General features: G+C 46.2%; 1 protein-coding gene and 1 long non-coding RNA gene across 2 annotated transcripts; one reads left to right on the top strand and one right to left on the bottom strand.

The window, feature by feature from the left end:
- Positions 1-8,144: 8,144 nt before the first annotated feature.
- GADD45A (growth arrest and DNA damage inducible alpha) lies at positions 8,145-11,841 on the bottom strand. Its single transcript, XM_059727927.1, has 4 exons — positions 11,732-11,841; positions 11,541-11,642; positions 11,226-11,454; positions 8,145-8,881 (listed from the first exon to the last, which is right to left on the bottom strand). The coding sequence occupies exons 1-4, from the start codon at positions 11,773-11,775 to the stop codon at positions 8,768-8,770; spliced, it is 489 nt and encodes a 162-aa protein (XP_059583910.1). The 5' UTR covers positions 11,776-11,841; the 3' UTR covers positions 8,145-8,767.
- Positions 11,842-12,032: 191 nt separating this feature from the next.
- On the top strand, positions 12,033-17,706 carry LOC109283554 (uncharacterized). The gene is made up of 2 exons (XR_002090756.2): positions 12,033-16,884; positions 17,357-17,706. It is a non-coding gene; the product is annotated as an uncharacterized LOC109283554 (long non-coding RNA).
- Positions 17,707-18,677: the final 971 nt, after the last annotated feature.

The raw sequence follows: 18,677 nt of genomic DNA, 5'->3' as shown, positions 1-18,677 counted from the left end.
GGAGTAGGTGTCCACATTTTCCATAAGTGTCTGGATGCAATTCAGGGAAGACCAAATCTTTCTTGGTAGGTCACATCCTGGCTGGGGGATTGTAGGGTCACTAACAATGGACTTCTGCTACACGTTGGTATTTGCCCAGGCTTCCTTCCATTGTTCTTCGATGCTCTTGTTATCATCATAGAGCTGCTTGGTGTATTTTCATAAGGTTTTTCTAGATCTGTGCCTGTCTGGTGGTAGTGTAGAGATGTCTTTATTGATTGGGAGGTTTGGGTTACTGATGGCCTTATGGCAGGGGTAGGCAAAATGTGACCTGGGGGCCAGATGCGTCCTGCCAGGTCATTCTATCTGGCTCACGGGGCCCCTAAAAAAAATTTAGAAAATTAATATTTATCTGCCCTGGGCTGCCTGTCATGCAGCCCTTGATGGCTTGCCAAAACTCAGTAAGTGGCCCTCTACCCAAAATAATTGCCCACCCCTGCCTTACAGTATTCCCTAACACATGTGCATCATTCACTAGGACTAGAAACCATGGCAATGGTGTACTTTTTAGCATTCCTGCTGTAATCTGCAATCTGTGTGCACACTTTTGTTCCAGGCTGAGGAGCAATATTCTGCTGCCCAAGAAAAAAGTGCTAGAGTGGCCATAAGAAGCATGGTTGCATTTGCTCTCCATGTCATTCCAGCCTGTTTGTGCACAAGGTTAACTCGTGCTTTTGGGTTTTTTAGCAACATTCCATAGATGTTCATGAAGGGTGAGGCTTCGATCAAGAGTTACACCAAGGGATTTTGGGAACTTCTCATGCTTAACCTCTTATCCACAGAAAGTGGAGATGCTCGAACGCTTGTAAGGGGCCTCCTGATCAGGATTACAATCCCAACATCTCAGTAAGAAGCAACTAAGCAGTAGTAATTTAGTTCTGTTTCATTCAGGGATAAACTGTTCCAGTTTAGCTCTTTGTGCAAGATAAGGTAAGTAAAATAAAGCAGATATACAGAGCAGCAGGAAGCATCTCCCCTACACTTCTAACTTGGAATTATTAGTTCATTAGTCCATGACTGGAGAAGGCAAGAACAGTCTCTTATTTTCTCACTGTGGTTCTGAGCAATATTGTACAAAAATTTAATTGGGCACAAGTATGGGAGTGTGCATCATGCAGGTCATCCCAGCCAAGTGCCAGTCATATGAACTTAATGCCAGTTGCCCTGTAACTTGTTTGTGCCATGTTTTTCAAAAAACTGCTTTAGAAAGGTCTAGTTAAAAACAAACTTTTTTCGTGTGTGTGTGTGTATGAGAGGAAGAGAAATTATAGCTATTAAACTTTTAAACCTATAAAAATATCTGAAAACTGTTCTAAAGCCTCAGTCTGCTCAGGCCATAAAACTACTACACTATCCCCCATGAAAAAGGGACGTAGGGAAAAGAATTCCCAGCACCCAGAAGTATAAAGCATTTCTGTCTCCCGAGTGCTTTGAATCTTCTCTATGTCAGGCCAGTGCCTCTGCATGCTTCCTTCATTCCAAATCTATCTGCTAAATTAAGCTCTTCCAAATGACTGCATCAGGCAGGGCTCTTCCAGTGTCAGACTGCCTGATCCTGAAGGGGGCACCAAAATGCAGCACCATCTGCCGACCTGTATAGAACAACCTGACGCAGGTGACATCATGCTCACTCATAATGAGTGAGCATAATGATAAGCATCACCCAGAAGGGCACTTTCAAAAGTACTCTTGATGTGCACAGAGATCTACAGCCAGCTGTCCTCCAAAACTACCTACAGCCACTCACGTTCCTCTCTGAAGATCCCCACTTCTTGTAAAAAGGGGACAGCAAATACCTTCAAACGGATTCTTTCAAGTTAAAGACATGACATCTGTGGCGGGCCAGTACGGGGTGCTCCTGTGCTGAACCACCCACCTCAGTGCACCCGACCACCTTCCGGGCTCCGAGTGCCTCTCTGGGGGTGCCTTGTGTCTAGCCGACCCCTTCCTGGAGTGCACCCGCTAGCCTGGGGGTATTGCTGATACCGCCCAGGGATGGGCTTGATCCTGGCATGGTGTCTCCTGGGAAACAGGCCTAGTAGCCCTTGAGGGTACGTGACTCTCTTCAAGAATTTGGGATGCTTCCCTCAGTTGGAAGCACAAGTAGTGGTCTTCCTTAGCCGAATCAAGGGGACCCCAAGGCATAATCTAGACCTACTCCCAATAAGTCTTCCACACTAGGTACAAAGAATGTTATTGGTTACAAGGAGTAGGGTTGGAATAGGGTACAGAGTTGAGTATCAGAGAAATCCCAGAGAGCAAACAGAGTAGCTGGGGTAGCCTTTGATCACACATCTGAGTTACTGCAAGCTATATATGTAGTTAGATCTCAGGTAGCTCACTCACAAGCATCATCCAGAGGCAGGTGAAGATTCCCTCTGGAGGCAGGCAGTTCCTCGATCATGAGTTTCCAGAGAGACCAAGTTTCAGATGGTCCAGCTCTTCTCTCTGAGTTTTCATCATGGCTACTGCTTTCCCTCCTGGGCAGTCCTTAACTTACATAGCCCTTATGACCTCATTTACTGCTCCAATGGAGGCCAGCACCTGTTGGCTGCCAGCCAACCAATTTGAAATGCGTCACTGGTTGCTGGGCAGACTGGCAGTCTCTAGCCCACTAAGGAGCCCAAGTCCCTCACCCAGGTATGTGATGCCAGCCAGGTAGGCAGAGAGAGCAGGTTTCCCCCCTCCCTCAGGAACATATCCAACTCAGGTTACCTAAAGGGAGAGGGTAGGGTGTGTACCCTCTGCAGGGCCCATACTAACCAAATTGTCACAGAGCAGAGTTTTTGGGGAGAAACAGAGGTGGTCTTCTGCCACAACATCTTCAGTGTTCCATGGTGCTGCTGCCTACAGCTACCCAAGCTGCCTCTCTTTAAAACATCCTACTTCACATCCTGCTGTTCGGTTCCTCCTGGCACTTCCCTTATGACTATGCTCCAGCCCTGTCCCATTTTGTGTTCCTTTTCTAATCCCAGTCAGTGGCCCAGAGTTTGAATTGCAAGTCCAGCGTTGAGAGAAAATTCTCTGGAGTTTTCTTAATGTCAGAAGAGTGTCTCGCTGTATTCTTGGCTTTACAGATCTAGGTCCGGACCACACAAGTGATCCTGAATATGAAAACTGCCCAGTGGCTAATCCTGTTTCAACAGGAGTCATTGACATAACTCTTGACATCAGTGAGCGCAGGACAAGACCCTGATGACAACAGGGCTCTCAGATTACTGGCATAGTATAAATCTGAATAAAATAGCATTCCCAAGTGTGGCCCAGAGCCAGCAACCTGTGGGGAAGCCCTGTGCCAGTGAGATTCCTTGTGGCCCAGTTGGACCCAGTGTTAGATGATGCTACTTAACTGTGCGTGCAGAGCCCCAAATGTCTGTTTTCAGACTGTTGTTATATTGTGCACTCAGTGCTGCCTTGGCAGGTCTGCTCCTGCAACTTGCTAAATGGACATTTGCTAATGCTTATTCTTAGCCATTAAAATAATGGACGTCAAAAAAAGGGACACATGCAGAACTCCTGGCTCTGCTGTAGTCGATGTCAAATTCTTTGTAATGCAGTGGGATGAATATTTAACCCAGAACCTTTTGTTGTCACCCCTTTTAGCAGTCCTGCTTCTGTGGTCTTTTTGCATAGACTTGTTCTTTATATGGGCTGACCAGGCTGTTGCTTGTTACGGCACCTTTCCCAGGTACCTGCCTAAGGCACCTTTTTAATGCCTTTATGAGTCATGGGGAAGTGAAAGAGATCTTTTGGTGCCTGAGGGAGGGGGTTCATCTTGGGCATGAGGTGATTCCTACCAACTTTGAAAAACCAAAGCTGGCATGAAGGCGAGTTCCAGTGAGACTGCAAAACGAGTCCCTGTTTAGTATTCTTGTATCTGCTCGAAGGGTTTCACATGCGCAAGTTAAACCGTAGAGAGCATCCCTGTAGGACAAATATGTGCGTTTTGTAACAAGAGATGGGAGGACTTCAGGATCTTGCAGTAGTTGTCCTGTTGCCCATGGTCACATAGTCAGTCACCAGTGGAGCTAGAAATTGATCCCATAACTAAGCGGTGCTCAACCCCCAGACCCATGGGCAATATTTTGTCCCTGGTGGCAGGTTTGTGCTCACATGGAGCTCTATCCAGGGCTGGGTGGAGGCTGCACAGCACAGGACTTGATCCAGCCTGCAGACAGGCCCTGAACTACTCATCTAACCCATGGGACCAAAAGCTTGAGTATCATGGCCATTAGTTGTGCCTCAGCCCTATGCTCTAACCTCTAGATGTAATCTAGAAACTTAGCTCTGCTCAAATGCCTAAGCCTCTTTGTAACTGCTTGACACTGTTTAAAGGAAAAAAAGTCTGTAGTAATTAGTCTGAACCTTGCATCTTTTAATTAACTTCTATGTACCATAAGTGAAACTCATTACTACTACTGCACAGTATGGGATCTGAAATACTCAATTGTGTTGTAGGCCACATAGTGCCCAGGGGTAAAAGGTTCTCCTTTAATGCACATAGTAGACACCAAGGTTTCTGGAATAGAAGGGTCTATGTTCTGTCTCCACAAATTTCAGTCACTGTATGTTGCCCCTAAATGATATAACAGTGAAATAGTAGGTAGCCACAGATGGGTTACAATACCTTTCCTGAGAGCAGTTTAGGGTGATATGTGCCGTTGAGTGAAGAAGGCCACAAAGGAGTTCATGCTCCTTTTTCTGCTGAAACGCAGCCTCCAGCAGAGTTGGAACAAAACAGCCATTCAGCATTAGCAGCACTGCACGCTGGGCTTAAAAGGGAAGTGGAGAATAACTCCAACTAAAATTACACAGGTAAGTTTAGGTGATTTTTTTTTTTTTAAAGCATGACTGCCAAGTAATTAAAAGCAGATTAAAACAGCCCTGCTCCTCTGCCCTCCCTTCCTTCATGTTTGTTGCTGCAGGTTTTACAGGGTGCTAAGTTTTGAAATTTGTTCTGTTTTACTGTGTAGGCTCTTGTACTGTTCATGTGGCCATACTGTGTGATCATTGTTGATCTCTGGCTCCAAATACTCCAAACCAGTCATTCGTAGTTTGGCACAGTGATGTCTGTGTTTTAGTACACAGTGTCTATTATGCCAGGGTTCCTTAGCACTCTTTTCTGTGTTGTCGTGTCTCCGCTACAAACAAACACTAGTGTTAGAATTTGCCTGCTCCTAACACTGCAGGATACATTTTTGTTCACACTAGATTCTATAGGCATTTTGTGTCTGACCAGAATAAAGTGAAGCTAGTCCCTCCAGATAAATAGTTATGTAACCTACCCTCCACATCCCAAGTCCAACCACAGCTGGCTGGAAAGTAGTGTCAAGTTTGTAGAACAATTTGAGGGCTATTTTGCAGACCTGTTTGGTTCAGTCCTAGGCATATTTTCTGAAATCTCTAGCAAACTGGAAGCAGTCTGAATCCTGAATCTAATTAGTAAATTTGACATGCTTGCCAGTTCGATAGCCAATGGCAGATGAAACTGACAAACGTGTCAATTTTACTGAGAAACCTGAGTGAGTTTTCAGGGATCCCTGCCCCTGGGTACATCCACCAAGGCTCCAATGAATGTTCATCATATCTGAGATGTTTCAAATGAAAAATTTGGGGCCCTCAATAAGCTGGCATTTTTAATGAAACTTTGCTTTATTGAAAAAATTCCAAGCAGCTTGAATTCCACCAGTCATTACCTATCTACTTTTCTGACTTAAGAATAAGCAAGAAAAGGAAGAAAATCTGGGTGGCAAGAGCATAAGATATCTAGCAAACAAATTACACATTTTATATGCAAATAGATTTAAATTGTTTCCTGCTTGCATTTTTGCTTCTAATTTACTACTTGCACAACAGAAAGAGACTTTTGAGATGGGTGTGAGTTGGAGAAATGTCTAACATATTAAGCCTACAGCGTGCATTTAGTGCTGGTAGTCAATTTGCATGTCATAGTAGGGAAGGAGATTAGAATTTAAAGCACGAGTTAAACATCAAGTTGAAAATAATGTTTTCAATAAATTCCCTTCTTGTGCAGCTAACAATGCTCAAGAGTTAACCTGATCTAATTGCCTCTTCATTATTTCTGCTGTGATATTATGCTTTTCCCACAGCCTGGATAGCGAACATAAACTGACCATTATTCCTTTTGCTAGGGGTGCAGATTTTTTTGGTAGATACTGATGGCCAATTATTAACCAGCCATATCGGCCAATACCAGTCCAATAGCCAATATGCAGCCCAGCAGCTTGAACCCGCTGGGGTCTTCACCTCCCACCCTGTCTCCTCTCTTTTGCATCTCAGTGCTCACTGGTGGAGGTCTAGAATTGCTGTCTGGAATTCCCCGATTCCAAATCCATCCTAGATCAGCCCTACCCCCAAACCAGCAGCTGCCCTCTACACTCAGTTGGAACTGCTTTTGTCAAAGCCTCTAGTGATGTCACAGAGGTCAAAGGTCAGAACCACGACTCCATCCTCTTCCTCAACCTGTCAGCTGCCTCTTACACACATGTGCACTTTATGCAATCTTGTCCTCCTTGGTGGTTCTTCTGGCTTTCCAATCACTGCTTCAATATGTGTTTTGCAAGATCCTCATCTCTTCAGCTTTCTGGAGGTGCATCCAGTAGGCTCTGGTCTTCATAAATTTCTCTTCTCCTACATCTGTTCTCCAGTAATCTCCTCTGTAAACACAATTTTGATTACCAGCTCTAGGCTGATCACTCGCATACCTACCTCATGACTTCAGACCTGTCTTCTCCTATCCAAACTAAAACCTCAGCTTTTCTCTGACTTCCTCTTCTGGATGAGCAGCCATCAGCTTAAGCTCACTGTGGCCAAAACAGAGACCTCAATCTCTCTCTCCTAAGTCTCCCCAGGTTTCCCATGCCTAGTCTTCTCTTGATTACTGTGGACAACTCCATCTGTCTTTCAAACCTCTAACCAGGGCAGCAGCATTGAGCCAGACTTTTCTGTAGGTCCCCACATGTAGGCTGGGTCTAAATGACAGCAGGGGTTGCAGCAGCTGCAGCTCTGGGACACAGGAAGTACTGCCATGGCTGCTGTGTGGTTGGACAGGGCTGGGCTGGAGCTACCCAGCGCCCCCCACCCCCAAGCTCCCCAGTGCAAAGGACAAGGGGGGCCCAATCAGCCCCTTTCAGGCTAGAACTCTGCCAGCCGGCGAAATGTTTTTCTTCTTTAAAGGAGAATCAATCCATTGTTAAAGTTTGTTCATGACCCTTGTGTATAGTCTTGCTACCCACTTTTGGGTCGTCGGGGTTGAAAAACACTGCCTTAGATCACAAAGTGCAGAAGGGTGAATGCAGAGTGGAGGGGAAGCCAACCAATACCCCTATAAATGAAGACAAAGGAGATTCTAAAGTTGTTGAGAAAGGTGACAGTCTAGCACCTGGAAGGCTTCTCCAGATTGGGCCAGCAGAATGAAAAAGAAGAAAGACTGAAATGCTTTGTCATAAAAAGGTGCTGGTGACACTGTTCATCTTTAGGGTCTGTGGAGTTCTACACCCTTTCACAAATGTAGTAGTCCAAGAACACCAGCATGTTCAAAGCTTTTTTCCTTAAGGACTGAAATTTTCTTACAGAGAGGAACCTTTGCTCACGTATCCATGACCACTTCACCCTAAGCACTATTCCTTGCTGTGGCTTTTCACTTTAAGGAGTAAATCTGATCAAAAGAAAGAGTCCCAGGGGTGGGCAGAAGTATTTGCAAGTAATTAGTTTGGATATTGCATCAGATAAAGAGGATCAAAGCCTCATATTAGATTGGCAGAGTAAGAACCTTTGAAGAATTTTCAAGTGTGTGTAAATCCCATTGTTTTTCAATAGGGCTGAGGCTTTCAAATAATGTAGGTACTTTTGAAAATGCCACACCCCTGAGCCTGTTGATTTTTGTACCACAAAGTACTTAGCACATTTTGGTGTTCTGGAAGACCTCATACTGAGAAGCCTCGTGTACATTTTACATCTGTAAAAAGGTGTAACCTATTAAAGCTTGGGTTTTGAACCTCCCTCCATATGCATCTTGCCCATAAAAGTCCCACAGCATTGCAGAGTATTGAATCTGCCAAGAAAATAGAACTTAACGCTAGGAGTTTGAGGTTTTTAAATTTTATTTCAGTAAAAGAAACACCATCCAGTTTCAAACAATTATATTTTATTAAAACAAGGGGTGGAGTTGTAGACGAACTGTTTAAGGGTATTCCAGTTCTGAAGTTCATAGCATAAATAAATCCTCCATCAATATCATAAAATAACTTAGTAGATCTTAGAATAAAAACCTTGAAAATCAACATTCCAAAATACGATAAAATGGTTTTAAATGTTTTGATTAAACCTTTTTGCTCTTTTCACGCTAAAGGTGTTTTAAATGAGAAACTACAAGTTGCACTCATGAAACTCAAAGGTATTTGGCATAGTCTGCAAGTAACTCAAGCATACAGCACCTTACATCTTCTTGCTATTTTTAGTTTTTTTCATGACGCTTGTTTAATACGCTTTCAGCTTCCACTTCCTTTCCCATCACTTTTCCACTGCAGAGTCCACTTCTTCTGTCCCACACAACGTGTAGTTCAACTTCAGTCTAACCCACTTGACATCAGCTTGTTTTGTTTTTTGTAATCCTTGTGTCAGGGTAGGGAGTTACTTCCTGAGCAACTGCTAAAGTATTTTAGAACTTCAGTGCAATTTTGTTCAGTTCGTTTACATCCAAATGCCATCACCGGTCAGGGAGATTAACCACTGGAACCCACTGATCCATGTAGCGACTTTCACGACAAAAGCACATTAGCTGACTCAGTGCTGGATCCTTCCACTGAGAAGCATAGGGGTTCTGGAAAAGACAGAGTTGATTTTAAAACAAAAAACTGTGACTGGTTTCAAATGATTAGTGTAAAAATAATTAAAGAGCGCTATTGTAATGCAACTATTCACATCCAATCCTAAAACTACCCTCTTTCCTTGAATTCATTTTAGTTTGCAACAGGTGAAGTCTTCTCAAGCCTTTTACAGGTTTCTTGCAGTCCTATCTGTATGCAGGAATATAATATTTAAAACCTGAATAAGGATTTTAAGGGTTTCACGATATCGCTGTGGTTGAGGGTCAGAGTATTTTAAACTCGTGGTAGATGCTGCCATCCTTCTTGTGTCTTTAAATTCTGTTTTAATTCTATTGTCTATTCATTAATTGGGCTTCTCTCATATGTGCGCACAAATACACTTCACACAGAACCTGGTCTCTTAACTGAAATGCAAGATTGTATGTCATGGGTTATTGACTGCCATATCTTTTTGCACAAAAATCCCCCTGATTTCAATGAAAGTTGCAATATCCATCTCAGGCTATTGTAGCTGTATTCTTTTTACCAGCTTCCTTTAGGTGCGATGCACAGTTCTCAAGTATTGCATCTAAAGCTGTCTCCCTCTGCAGGCCAAGAACTTTTAAAGGAACATTCACTGCTTTGTCTGCTTGTTTGAGATGTAATTTGGCTGGAACAGGACTCTTTAGAGCTTGCTTTTTTTTCCTTAAGAAGAAATTTCAAAATAGGAACTTTACTTTTTAAATGTGTTTTACCCTGTCCAAACAGAATTGGAGCAATTCCCCTGTTTTTGTCCACAACTAGCTTTCAGTTTATAAAATAGCTTGACTTGAAGTATTATTATCACATCATTTAGCACCTTTAAAGTAATCCTCCCCAGAACCTTTAAAGAAAGTTCCTCCTGGCCTACCCTTTTCTGCCAAAAGCAATCCAACCTGCTTATCTAATCCAGTAATGAGGAAAGACAAATATAAATACCCCAGCTGCCCTAACAAGGTGACTCACAGGGCTCACTCCTGCTGCTGACAGGATCTAACATGTTTGAACATGTCCATAAAAGTGGGAAAAAATCTCTATAATCAAATCGGGAGCAGCTCTGATGTAAGTCCTTGGTACAGGTAAGTAGAGGAAAGGGCACCTCAGTCCCAACTGCAGAGGGGCCTGATCCAAAATCCCAGCTGCAAATCCAAACTCAGATCCAAGTTTAAAGTGGGCCGAGCTGAAACCTTTCCAGGGTGAAACTCCTAAAGTTTGGAGCCTGTTGGAAACCCAATCTGAAGGTTATGTTGAGGGCAAACCCAGCTGTACTCAGGTGAAGAGCGGGAATGGGCCCCCTGCTGAAGCAGCAGCACCAGCAAAGTGTCTCTGTGCTGGCAAGTGTCCTGTGCTTCGGCTGCCAGCTGGAGAGGGCAGTCACTTGGGTGGCTACGCAGGGGACTGGCAGAGGCAGGAGAAACTAGCACTTTGCTGACTAACCAGGTAGACATGCGTGCACACACGCCTTGCAGACTAACCAGGTAGACATGCGTGCACACACGCCTTGCAGACTAACCAGGTAGAGATGCACACTCACACACACGCCTTGCATGCGTCTACCTGGTTAGTCTGCATGCATACACACACACGCACCTTGCGGGCTAACCAGGTACATGCACACCTTGTGGGTGAACCAGGTAGACACACCTTGCAGACTAACCAGGTAGACACATGCATATACATACACAGGCACACCCCTTGAAAACTAACCAGGTAGACACACGCATATACACATGCACAGACTAACCAGGCAGACACATGCATACACACACATGCACACCTTGCAGGTGAACCAGGTAGCCACACGCAGGCCCACCTTGCAGACTAACCAGGTAGACACATGCATACACACACATGCACGCACACCCCTTGCAGACTAACCAGGTACACACATGCATACACATGCGTGCACACCTTGCAGGTGAACCAGGTAGCCACATGCAGGCACACCTTGAAGACTAACCAGGTAGACACACAACCCTTGCAGACTAACCCGGTAGACACATGCATGCACACCTTGCAGGTGAACCAGGTAGCCACACGCAGGCACACCTTGCCGACTAACCAGGTAGACACGCACATATACACACCCATGCATGCACGCACGCACACCCCTTGCAGACTAACCAGGCACACACACATGCGCACACCTTGCAGGTGAACCAGGTAGACACACGCAGGCACACCTTGCAGACTAACCAGGTAGACACGTGTGCGCGCACACACACACGGAGCAGGTCGGGGCGGGCGCACGGGCCCTGGGGACCCCGCCCCCGCAGGTGGAGCCCCTTCCCTTCCCCTCCCTGGCCGTGCGCTGCCTACCGTGACGAGCACGCAGTGCAGGTCTGCGGGCGGGTCGAGGCCGGGGCCGGCGCCGGGCGGCGGGAGGCGCAGCAGCTCGGCGAGGCGCGCGGGGTTGCTGACGCGCAGGATGCTGATGTCGTTCTCGCAGCAGAAGGCCTGCAGCAGCGTGAAGTGGATCTGCAGCGCCACGTCCCGCGCGTCCTCCTCGTCGGCGGCCAGCAGGCAGAGCACCACGCGCTCCGCGTCCCTGCGGGGAGACCGCGCTCAGCCCGCGCCGCCGGGCCGGGGCCGGGGACAGGGGGGTGCGGGGGGGGGGAGGGGCAGGGCACTCACACGTTGAGCAGCTTGGCCGCCTCGTAGACGCCGACGGTGACGCTCCGCTGGCTCAGCGCCTTGCTCAGCACCTCCTGCAGCGCCGAGCCCGCCGTCTCCATCCTGAGGGGGCAGCGCCAGCGCCATCAGAGCCGGCGGCGCCGGGACCCGAGCTCGAACCCGCGCCCCCCGCGCGCCCCGCGCCCCCCTACCTGGCCCGGCTGCGGCGCGGTCCGCCCGGCTCCTCCAGCGTCATCGCTCACCTCGCGCCGCGGCGCCGGCTCTGAGGGAGCGGGGCGGCCCGCGGGACTTCTCCTGCCAACACCCAGCCAACCGCCTCCTCCCTCATTTGCATGCGGCCGCCCCATTGGGTCATGCAAATGTGTCCCGTGTTCGACTTGACCTTGTGCGGCCCCGGCCAGTGCGAGAGGAGGGCGGGGGGGGGGGCTTTTTTCTTTTTCTTTTTTTCTCTGCTGGCTGATTGGAGGGCTGGGAGGCCGGTGCGGTGGGGAGCTGTCAATCACGCGTGCCCCAGCGCTGAGGGTTGCAGTGGGGACCGCTCTTGTCATGCTGTGGGGAGGGGCCCAGGCGCTGCACTTGCGTGGCTCGCCTGGCTTGCAAAGGGGTTGAACGCTCACAGCTCCCCCTGCCTCAAAAGTAGCAGCAGGTGCTCAGCACCACTGGCAGCCTCGCCTTCCCCTCAGACAACATCTGTGGGGTGCAGGGACTTTGCTCCAAGCTTCTGCAGACCCTGAAGGAGGCAGAGCGGGGGGCGACCCTGAAGTGCTACCCTTCAGATCCAGTCCAAATGGAAGTCAGGTCTCAGCCGTCAATTCTCACAGACAAAAAAGTAGCAGAGAAGCAGAAATTACTAGAAACTTGTGGCCAGGTGTGTTGCTGAGGGAAAGTGGCAGCTGCGCTGAAGTCAGCAGCATAAAGTACGGCAAATGGCAGCTGGCTCTGCACCCCGCAGATCAGCCCCCAATTAGCTAGGCCTGCAAACGTTGAGCGCTGCGGCACTACTCTGTATGAGCCGGTGCAACATCTCACACGTTCGCCCTTTGCTGGCAGCAGTCGGGTTACAGATGGGGGGAGTGTAGCGCCTGGGTTACTGGGGATCTTCCAGTTTATGGGGCCTGCTGTGTTCGGGCTGGGTCAGCCCCAGGTTCTGCTGAAAAATTGGGGCTATGAGTAGATCCAGGGGTTTGTGCACAAGCTGACTGGCAGCCGTGACCCTACAGCACTTGGCTGCACGCTGCCTAGTGTCATTCCCTGCCTGCTCTGCAGCAGCGCCAGTCCTGACCCCCTTTTTCCAGCCCAGCTGCTCCATTGTGGGGTCTCCTACACTTCTAATCCCCAGCCAAATTCTGGACCTCGACCCCCTTTCTAGGTTCCTTCTTTCCATTCCTGTTCCCAGGACCTCATTCCCCCAGCAGGATGTGTCCTTCGTCCTTTGGCCACCCTGAGATGAGGCAGGGCAAGAAAAAGACACTGAGGATGGGAGAAGACTGCGAGGCTTGAGGGGGTGTGAAGAGATGGTGGGCACTGGCAGCACTTCTTTCTCTTGGAGGGAGAGAAGCAAGGGGCAAAGGACTCAGGGGAATAAGGCAGAAGCAACAAGGAATACACTTGGGACAAGGGAAGGGAGAAAAAATGTAAAAAGATTAAAGCCTAAAAGAGAAAACAAAATTGGGGATGCAAGGGGCAAGCCCAGAGGGCAGAATTGAAGTGAACACTGGGGTGTGTAAGCACTGCTCTCTACCCTGGAAGATGCTGCATGGGAGAGCTCTAGCATCTCCAAACCCAGCCACGCTTTGGAAATCTTGTCTCCCTCATGTAGGGTGTAACCAAAGGTAAAGCAATAGCTAGGAACTAGGAACAAAGCAAACTCCTACATTAAATGCATGGGGTCACTGTAAATTGTTCCCACTGAAGTGCAGCTCTCAACTTTCCCTCATTGTAGACACCAGTTCACCAGACAAAGGTGCCACCTCACATTTGTTATAGCAAGTTAGTGACGTAAGAAGTGCTGATTCATAAAACGGAAATGGCAGAAATCTTTGTACCTAGCCTAAAGCAGAAGGGCATGGGGGAGTCCAGAGATAAATCTGCGAGATGACATTTAAGTCATGTGCTCAGGGCAAGACCTGTTTAAAGAAGAACTCCACCCGTTGGAAATATAAAAGTATGTTGCCTTCGGCTTTGCCTGAATTTATTCTTCCTTAGGAGTGAAACTGCAACAGCCTGTCAGTTGAATTCACCTCTCTTTCTCCTGTCAAGGGGAAAGCAGAGATGCATTTCAGTGCCCCATGAACAGCCATGTCATGCAATGGGCAGCTCTGGTAGGAAGTAATAAACTGCACATCATTTTAAGTCTTGCACTGAGGGACTTAAGCTCGACACACAAGTTAGAACCAGTCCTTGGCCCACTGTCAATTGCCAGTGTATCTCTGTGATATACGTTTGGGTGCCCCTGCTTCAGCACAGGTATAACATTTCTATCATTTATGTTGCCTAAGTCAGAATTCCTTATGTCAATAATTTACTAAGATAAAAAGTGACCTTGCAGTGTTGGGTGGGACAAGTGGGAATTTGTGCCTGAAAGGAAAGACAGTGAAATGCAGGACAGCTGCATTTCATTGCGAAACTGGGGAGATCTGTAGGATGTTTAATCACAGATATGCCTAGTACAGGAGTAACTGGAGTCACTCTAGGCTTATGCTTATGTCATGGAGGACAGTCTTTGTCTCAGTGATTCTGAATTCCCTTCTGGATCAGAATGGTGTAAGTGTAGTATTGCAACCCCACGCATTCAAGAGTTGTGCTTTTAATGATTTTTTTTAAGTAATCGTTGTGGGTTTGTTTTATCTGCCTTCTGGTTTCCAAGACTGTAGACCAATGGTAGGCAACATTTTTTGGCTGGAGTGCCGAAAAAACCACAATGTCACTTTGGAAGGTGCCAGAGTGCCAACATGCTGGAGCCCGGAGCAGCTGTTTGCAGCCTCCCAGCTTCAGCCAGTCCACAGAGCCTGGTCTGCTTGCAGCAGGGCTTGCAGCCTCCCAGCCACCTGCTGGAAGCAGCCTGGGCTCGGTGGCTGGCAGCAGCTGCTTAGAGCCCAGGCTGGTAGTGGTGTGCAGAGCAAAATGGCCTTGCGTGCCATGCTTGGCACGCGTGCTGGGGATTGCTGACCCCTGCTGTTGACTTCAGGCTACAATCATAGCATGTTTTCAATTTTTCTCAGCAAACCTCAGTAGCAGATGCTTATTTGTTGTTTGGTTTTTTTTTAATTGAAAACCCCAAGACCTGACTTCAGCAGCTGGACAAAAGCTAGATTCATAGTAGGATCTTGAAAGCTGACAGCAATGAAAACAAAAGACACTGTCATAACATAATAGTTTTATCTGTGGCTTTCAATAAGTAGCTGGTAAACCCCCCCCCCCCCCCATGCTCAGCTTTATTTGTTTTAAGAAAAGCCTTTTACAATTGATAATTGTGCAGCTCTTCCAGCTGCTTATGCTAGTGAGGTGCCAAGAAGGAAGTGAAGAAGGTGGGTGGAGAGGTGTGTGCAGCAGGTATCAAATATCGTGACTTGCACAATGTAAGTTGGCCGGCAGCATCCAAGGCCTTCTGAGTTTCAGGGCTTCCAAGTGCTGGGATTAGGAAACATCCTCCTCATAATACTCCTCTCAGGAACATGGGAGTCTTTGTCACCAAGTTTTAGAGTAAGCTTGGGTTGTTTTTAGGAAGCTAAGTTTCTTGAACCTGGGACATTTACTTAGACTTGTTTCCAGATTCATACGCTTGCTAATTGCATCATCTTTTGCCATTGCTGAACTCTGTCCTGCAGGTCCTTGCCCTTCACAAAAATTATTTCTCTATGTTGTAATAATTGCATGTGACACGTTAGCTCATAGCTGGTGGAGGGTGTGTTCTTAAAGCCCAAGATTCAGGGTCTGTCCACTCAGCAAAGACAGACTCTTGGGTTTGCAACGTAGATGCCCTACACAGCCGATGGCTCCAAGCCTGTGAGAGGGCATCCATTCTCTAACAATTCCAGGCAGCTTGTTGCATGTGAGCCTTTCAGGTGGGATCTTGCAGCAGAGACCCTCTTCCCATGAGAAATACCATGTATTTGGTTTCTTTAGCTCATACAATTAAAATTACTTTCCTAGGATTGTACGCACTTCGCCACTAGCTTGTCTGAGGGACAGGATGTCTATACGACATCCACAGACCTGCAACTCATGTACATATGCCCAAGCAAGCAGAACAGTTGTACTAGCACAGAGCTCAGTCAGCCTGCCAGAGAAGCTATGTAAATACTAGGGGGCTTAGCCTGTGCTGAGCTCCATCCTACTGTCTCTCTCTGCCCTTAATAGTACCTGAGCTAGCTAGAATAAAGGATGCTCAGATACAGCTACACCAGCTGCAGTCATTACAGCACAGACATACCTATAGGAGGAGAAATAAAAGGTTGCATCCTCAGTCTCTGTCCTGGCTGAGCTATAAGGGAGGAATAGGACAGGGAAGAGGCAAATTTGGCTTTAAGCCACTTCTGAATGAGACTATATTAAGCCTTTTTATTTAGCTGCTCATGTGCATGTTGTAGAACTATTCCTAGGTAAGTCCAAAGGTGAAAGTATATGTATAAATGGTTGGCACAATATTGCAGAACAGGCTAGTACACAGGGCTTTTGTTTTACACAAATATATGTACAGGTGTTGTGTGTAGCCATTGGAAATATATATACACACACACACACACACACATATATATATATATATATACACACACACACACATATATATATATATATACACACACACACACACACACACACACACACACACACACACACACACACACATATATATATATATATATATATATATATATATGAGTATTTAGTACCTCCTTCCTATATGCAGCTAGGTGAGGGTTAGCCTAAAATTGTATGCACAGGTAGGTACATAAGCATTTTTTGCAGCATTTATTCAGGTTGCTTTGGGGGTATTACTTATTCAGTGACTGAAACATTTACAGTTGCAGTACAGAGTAGCTCTAGCCCTGGGACATTCCTGTTTGTCTTTGTTTCCCTTGTGTTAGCTGAAGTGCAATGCCCAGAACTAGTCTCAGAACTGGCAAGTGATCTGTTCCATCTCCCGGTTTCTCGTGTCTTTTTTAGCCAAATGATCATTTTCCTGTCACTTTTAGTAGTTTGGGATAATAGTTTTAGCAAATACTTTTCCTGCTATTTTGCAGGTTTGGGTATATTTCCTAGAAGACAGTATTGTGAAATCAATGGAGCAGCACTGATCTACATCAGCTACGAATTGGAGCATGACTTTTTATCAAGTTCTATGGTATGTGCAAAGTCTGATCAAAATGTCTGAAACTGGGGCATGGCCAGAAAATGCATGTACTGCAACCTCCTTCAACCCCCCAGTAGCCTGGGCTTCATTTTGGGGCTGATTTAGTGAGGGGTGGTTAAAGCATATGCTTTCTACTGAAATTCTCTGTGATGGCCAGCAGATGATGGGTAGGGGTGTTTGTGCAAGAAAGACTTCCCATCACCCTCTGCAACAGAACAAATCTTATCTTTTCTATTCCCATACCTAGCTGCCTATGAGCCAGGAGCTGAGCTTGAGCACACTGTTCTGTCTGATACTGATCTATGTAAAACTTAATTTCCTGGAGAAAACAATTCATCCTCTTTAGCTTACACAGCCTGCACCTTCCAGCCTAGTATTTGGCCAGGCATTATGATTTATTCTTCCCTTTGGTAACAGTGCTGGCTTCCCACATTGTGCTAAACTGTGTTTTCAAATTCTGCAGATCACCTCAAAGGATTTGTAAGCAGAGTCATTTGCCTTCTGTGTCTCTTTGACTCTTGCTGCCATATGTTCCACTTCACTCTGGAAGAGCTACAGGGGAGGGTTTGTTATAATCAGAACTGTGTCAAAGATCATGCTTTCTCAGCTGTTGCAAGAAGGAGCAATCCTCCCTTTTCTAGACAACCTGCATTCGCTGTGTGATTATGCTCAAGAACCTTTGCAGAGACAAAGGGAGAGATCCTTAGCTGGTGTAAACAGAGCCCTGTGGATTTCAGCAGACTACACAGATTGATAACAACTGAGAATCTAGCCCTGAAAAATCTATTAAAAACTCTTGGCAATGTTGTTTAATATGCCTTATTATCTTAGCCTTTTTCTCTGTTCCTTCTAAATGGCCACTTAATTTTTCAAAACAGAGTTAATTTAGCTGTATTATTCAAGTCAATCTAGCGTGATGCATTACTGAAACCCTCTGAAGTCATAACTCGAAGCATGAAAGTGAGCAAAGTTGGTATTTGTTCTGTATGCTGTACATAGATTATTTTATTTAAGAATCATTTAGTAAGATGTAGGTATGAAACTATTTGCCCTTGCACAGTGTAAAGTGATAATCAAAAAAGTACTTTGTGGCTCTTTAGTGACTTCTGACATGGCAAGGGAAACTGTCTAATTGTTATAGGCTCCTTTCATTAGGTTAGCTCAGACTGCATATTGTTATTTTCTACCTTAGAAATGATGAGATGTGAGTTGACAACACATGACATAAGAAAATACATCACAAAGGCTGAAAATGGAAAAGCTTCTTTTGCAGCAGGTAGAAGGGTGGCAGATGGCTAGACAGCAGCAAAACAGGTGGAACCATTGTTTGACAACCATCTGAATTAAGTTTGGTTAATTTGCCATATCTCTATTTATCCCTAGCAACTCAAATCTCAGACTTCATCACAATATATCAGGTTTATATCTTGCAGACAAAGTGTCAGTGCAATTCCATCTGTGATTGCTCGCAGAGCTGAAGCTGGCTTAAAGTCAGTGGCTGTAATGGTGTCAGCAGCCCCCCAAAACTAGGGCACTAAAAACCCATTCAGTGGTAAACATGTTTATTTCTTAAAAGATTTTCAGTCCCAGGAAAGTTTCCTTCATGTTTCTGTACACTGACAAACCCCCAAAGAGGTCTTATTGCCACACAGATTAATTATCATCCTCTGGCGTTGATTTTCAAAACAGATTTAGCTGAAGTGGTAAAGCAGATGCACCCCTGACCTCTTTCAAATGGACTCATAGTCAGCAGAGTTGCTTACTCAAAGGTTTTTAATCACGGG

Source organism: Alligator mississippiensis, chromosome 5 (genome assembly GCF_030867095.1).
Source record: "Alligator mississippiensis isolate rAllMis1 chromosome 5, rAllMis1, whole genome shotgun sequence".
NCBI lineage: Eukaryota > Metazoa > Chordata > Crocodylia > Alligatoridae > Alligator > Alligator mississippiensis.
This window is presented reverse-complemented; position numbering and strand designations above follow the sequence as displayed.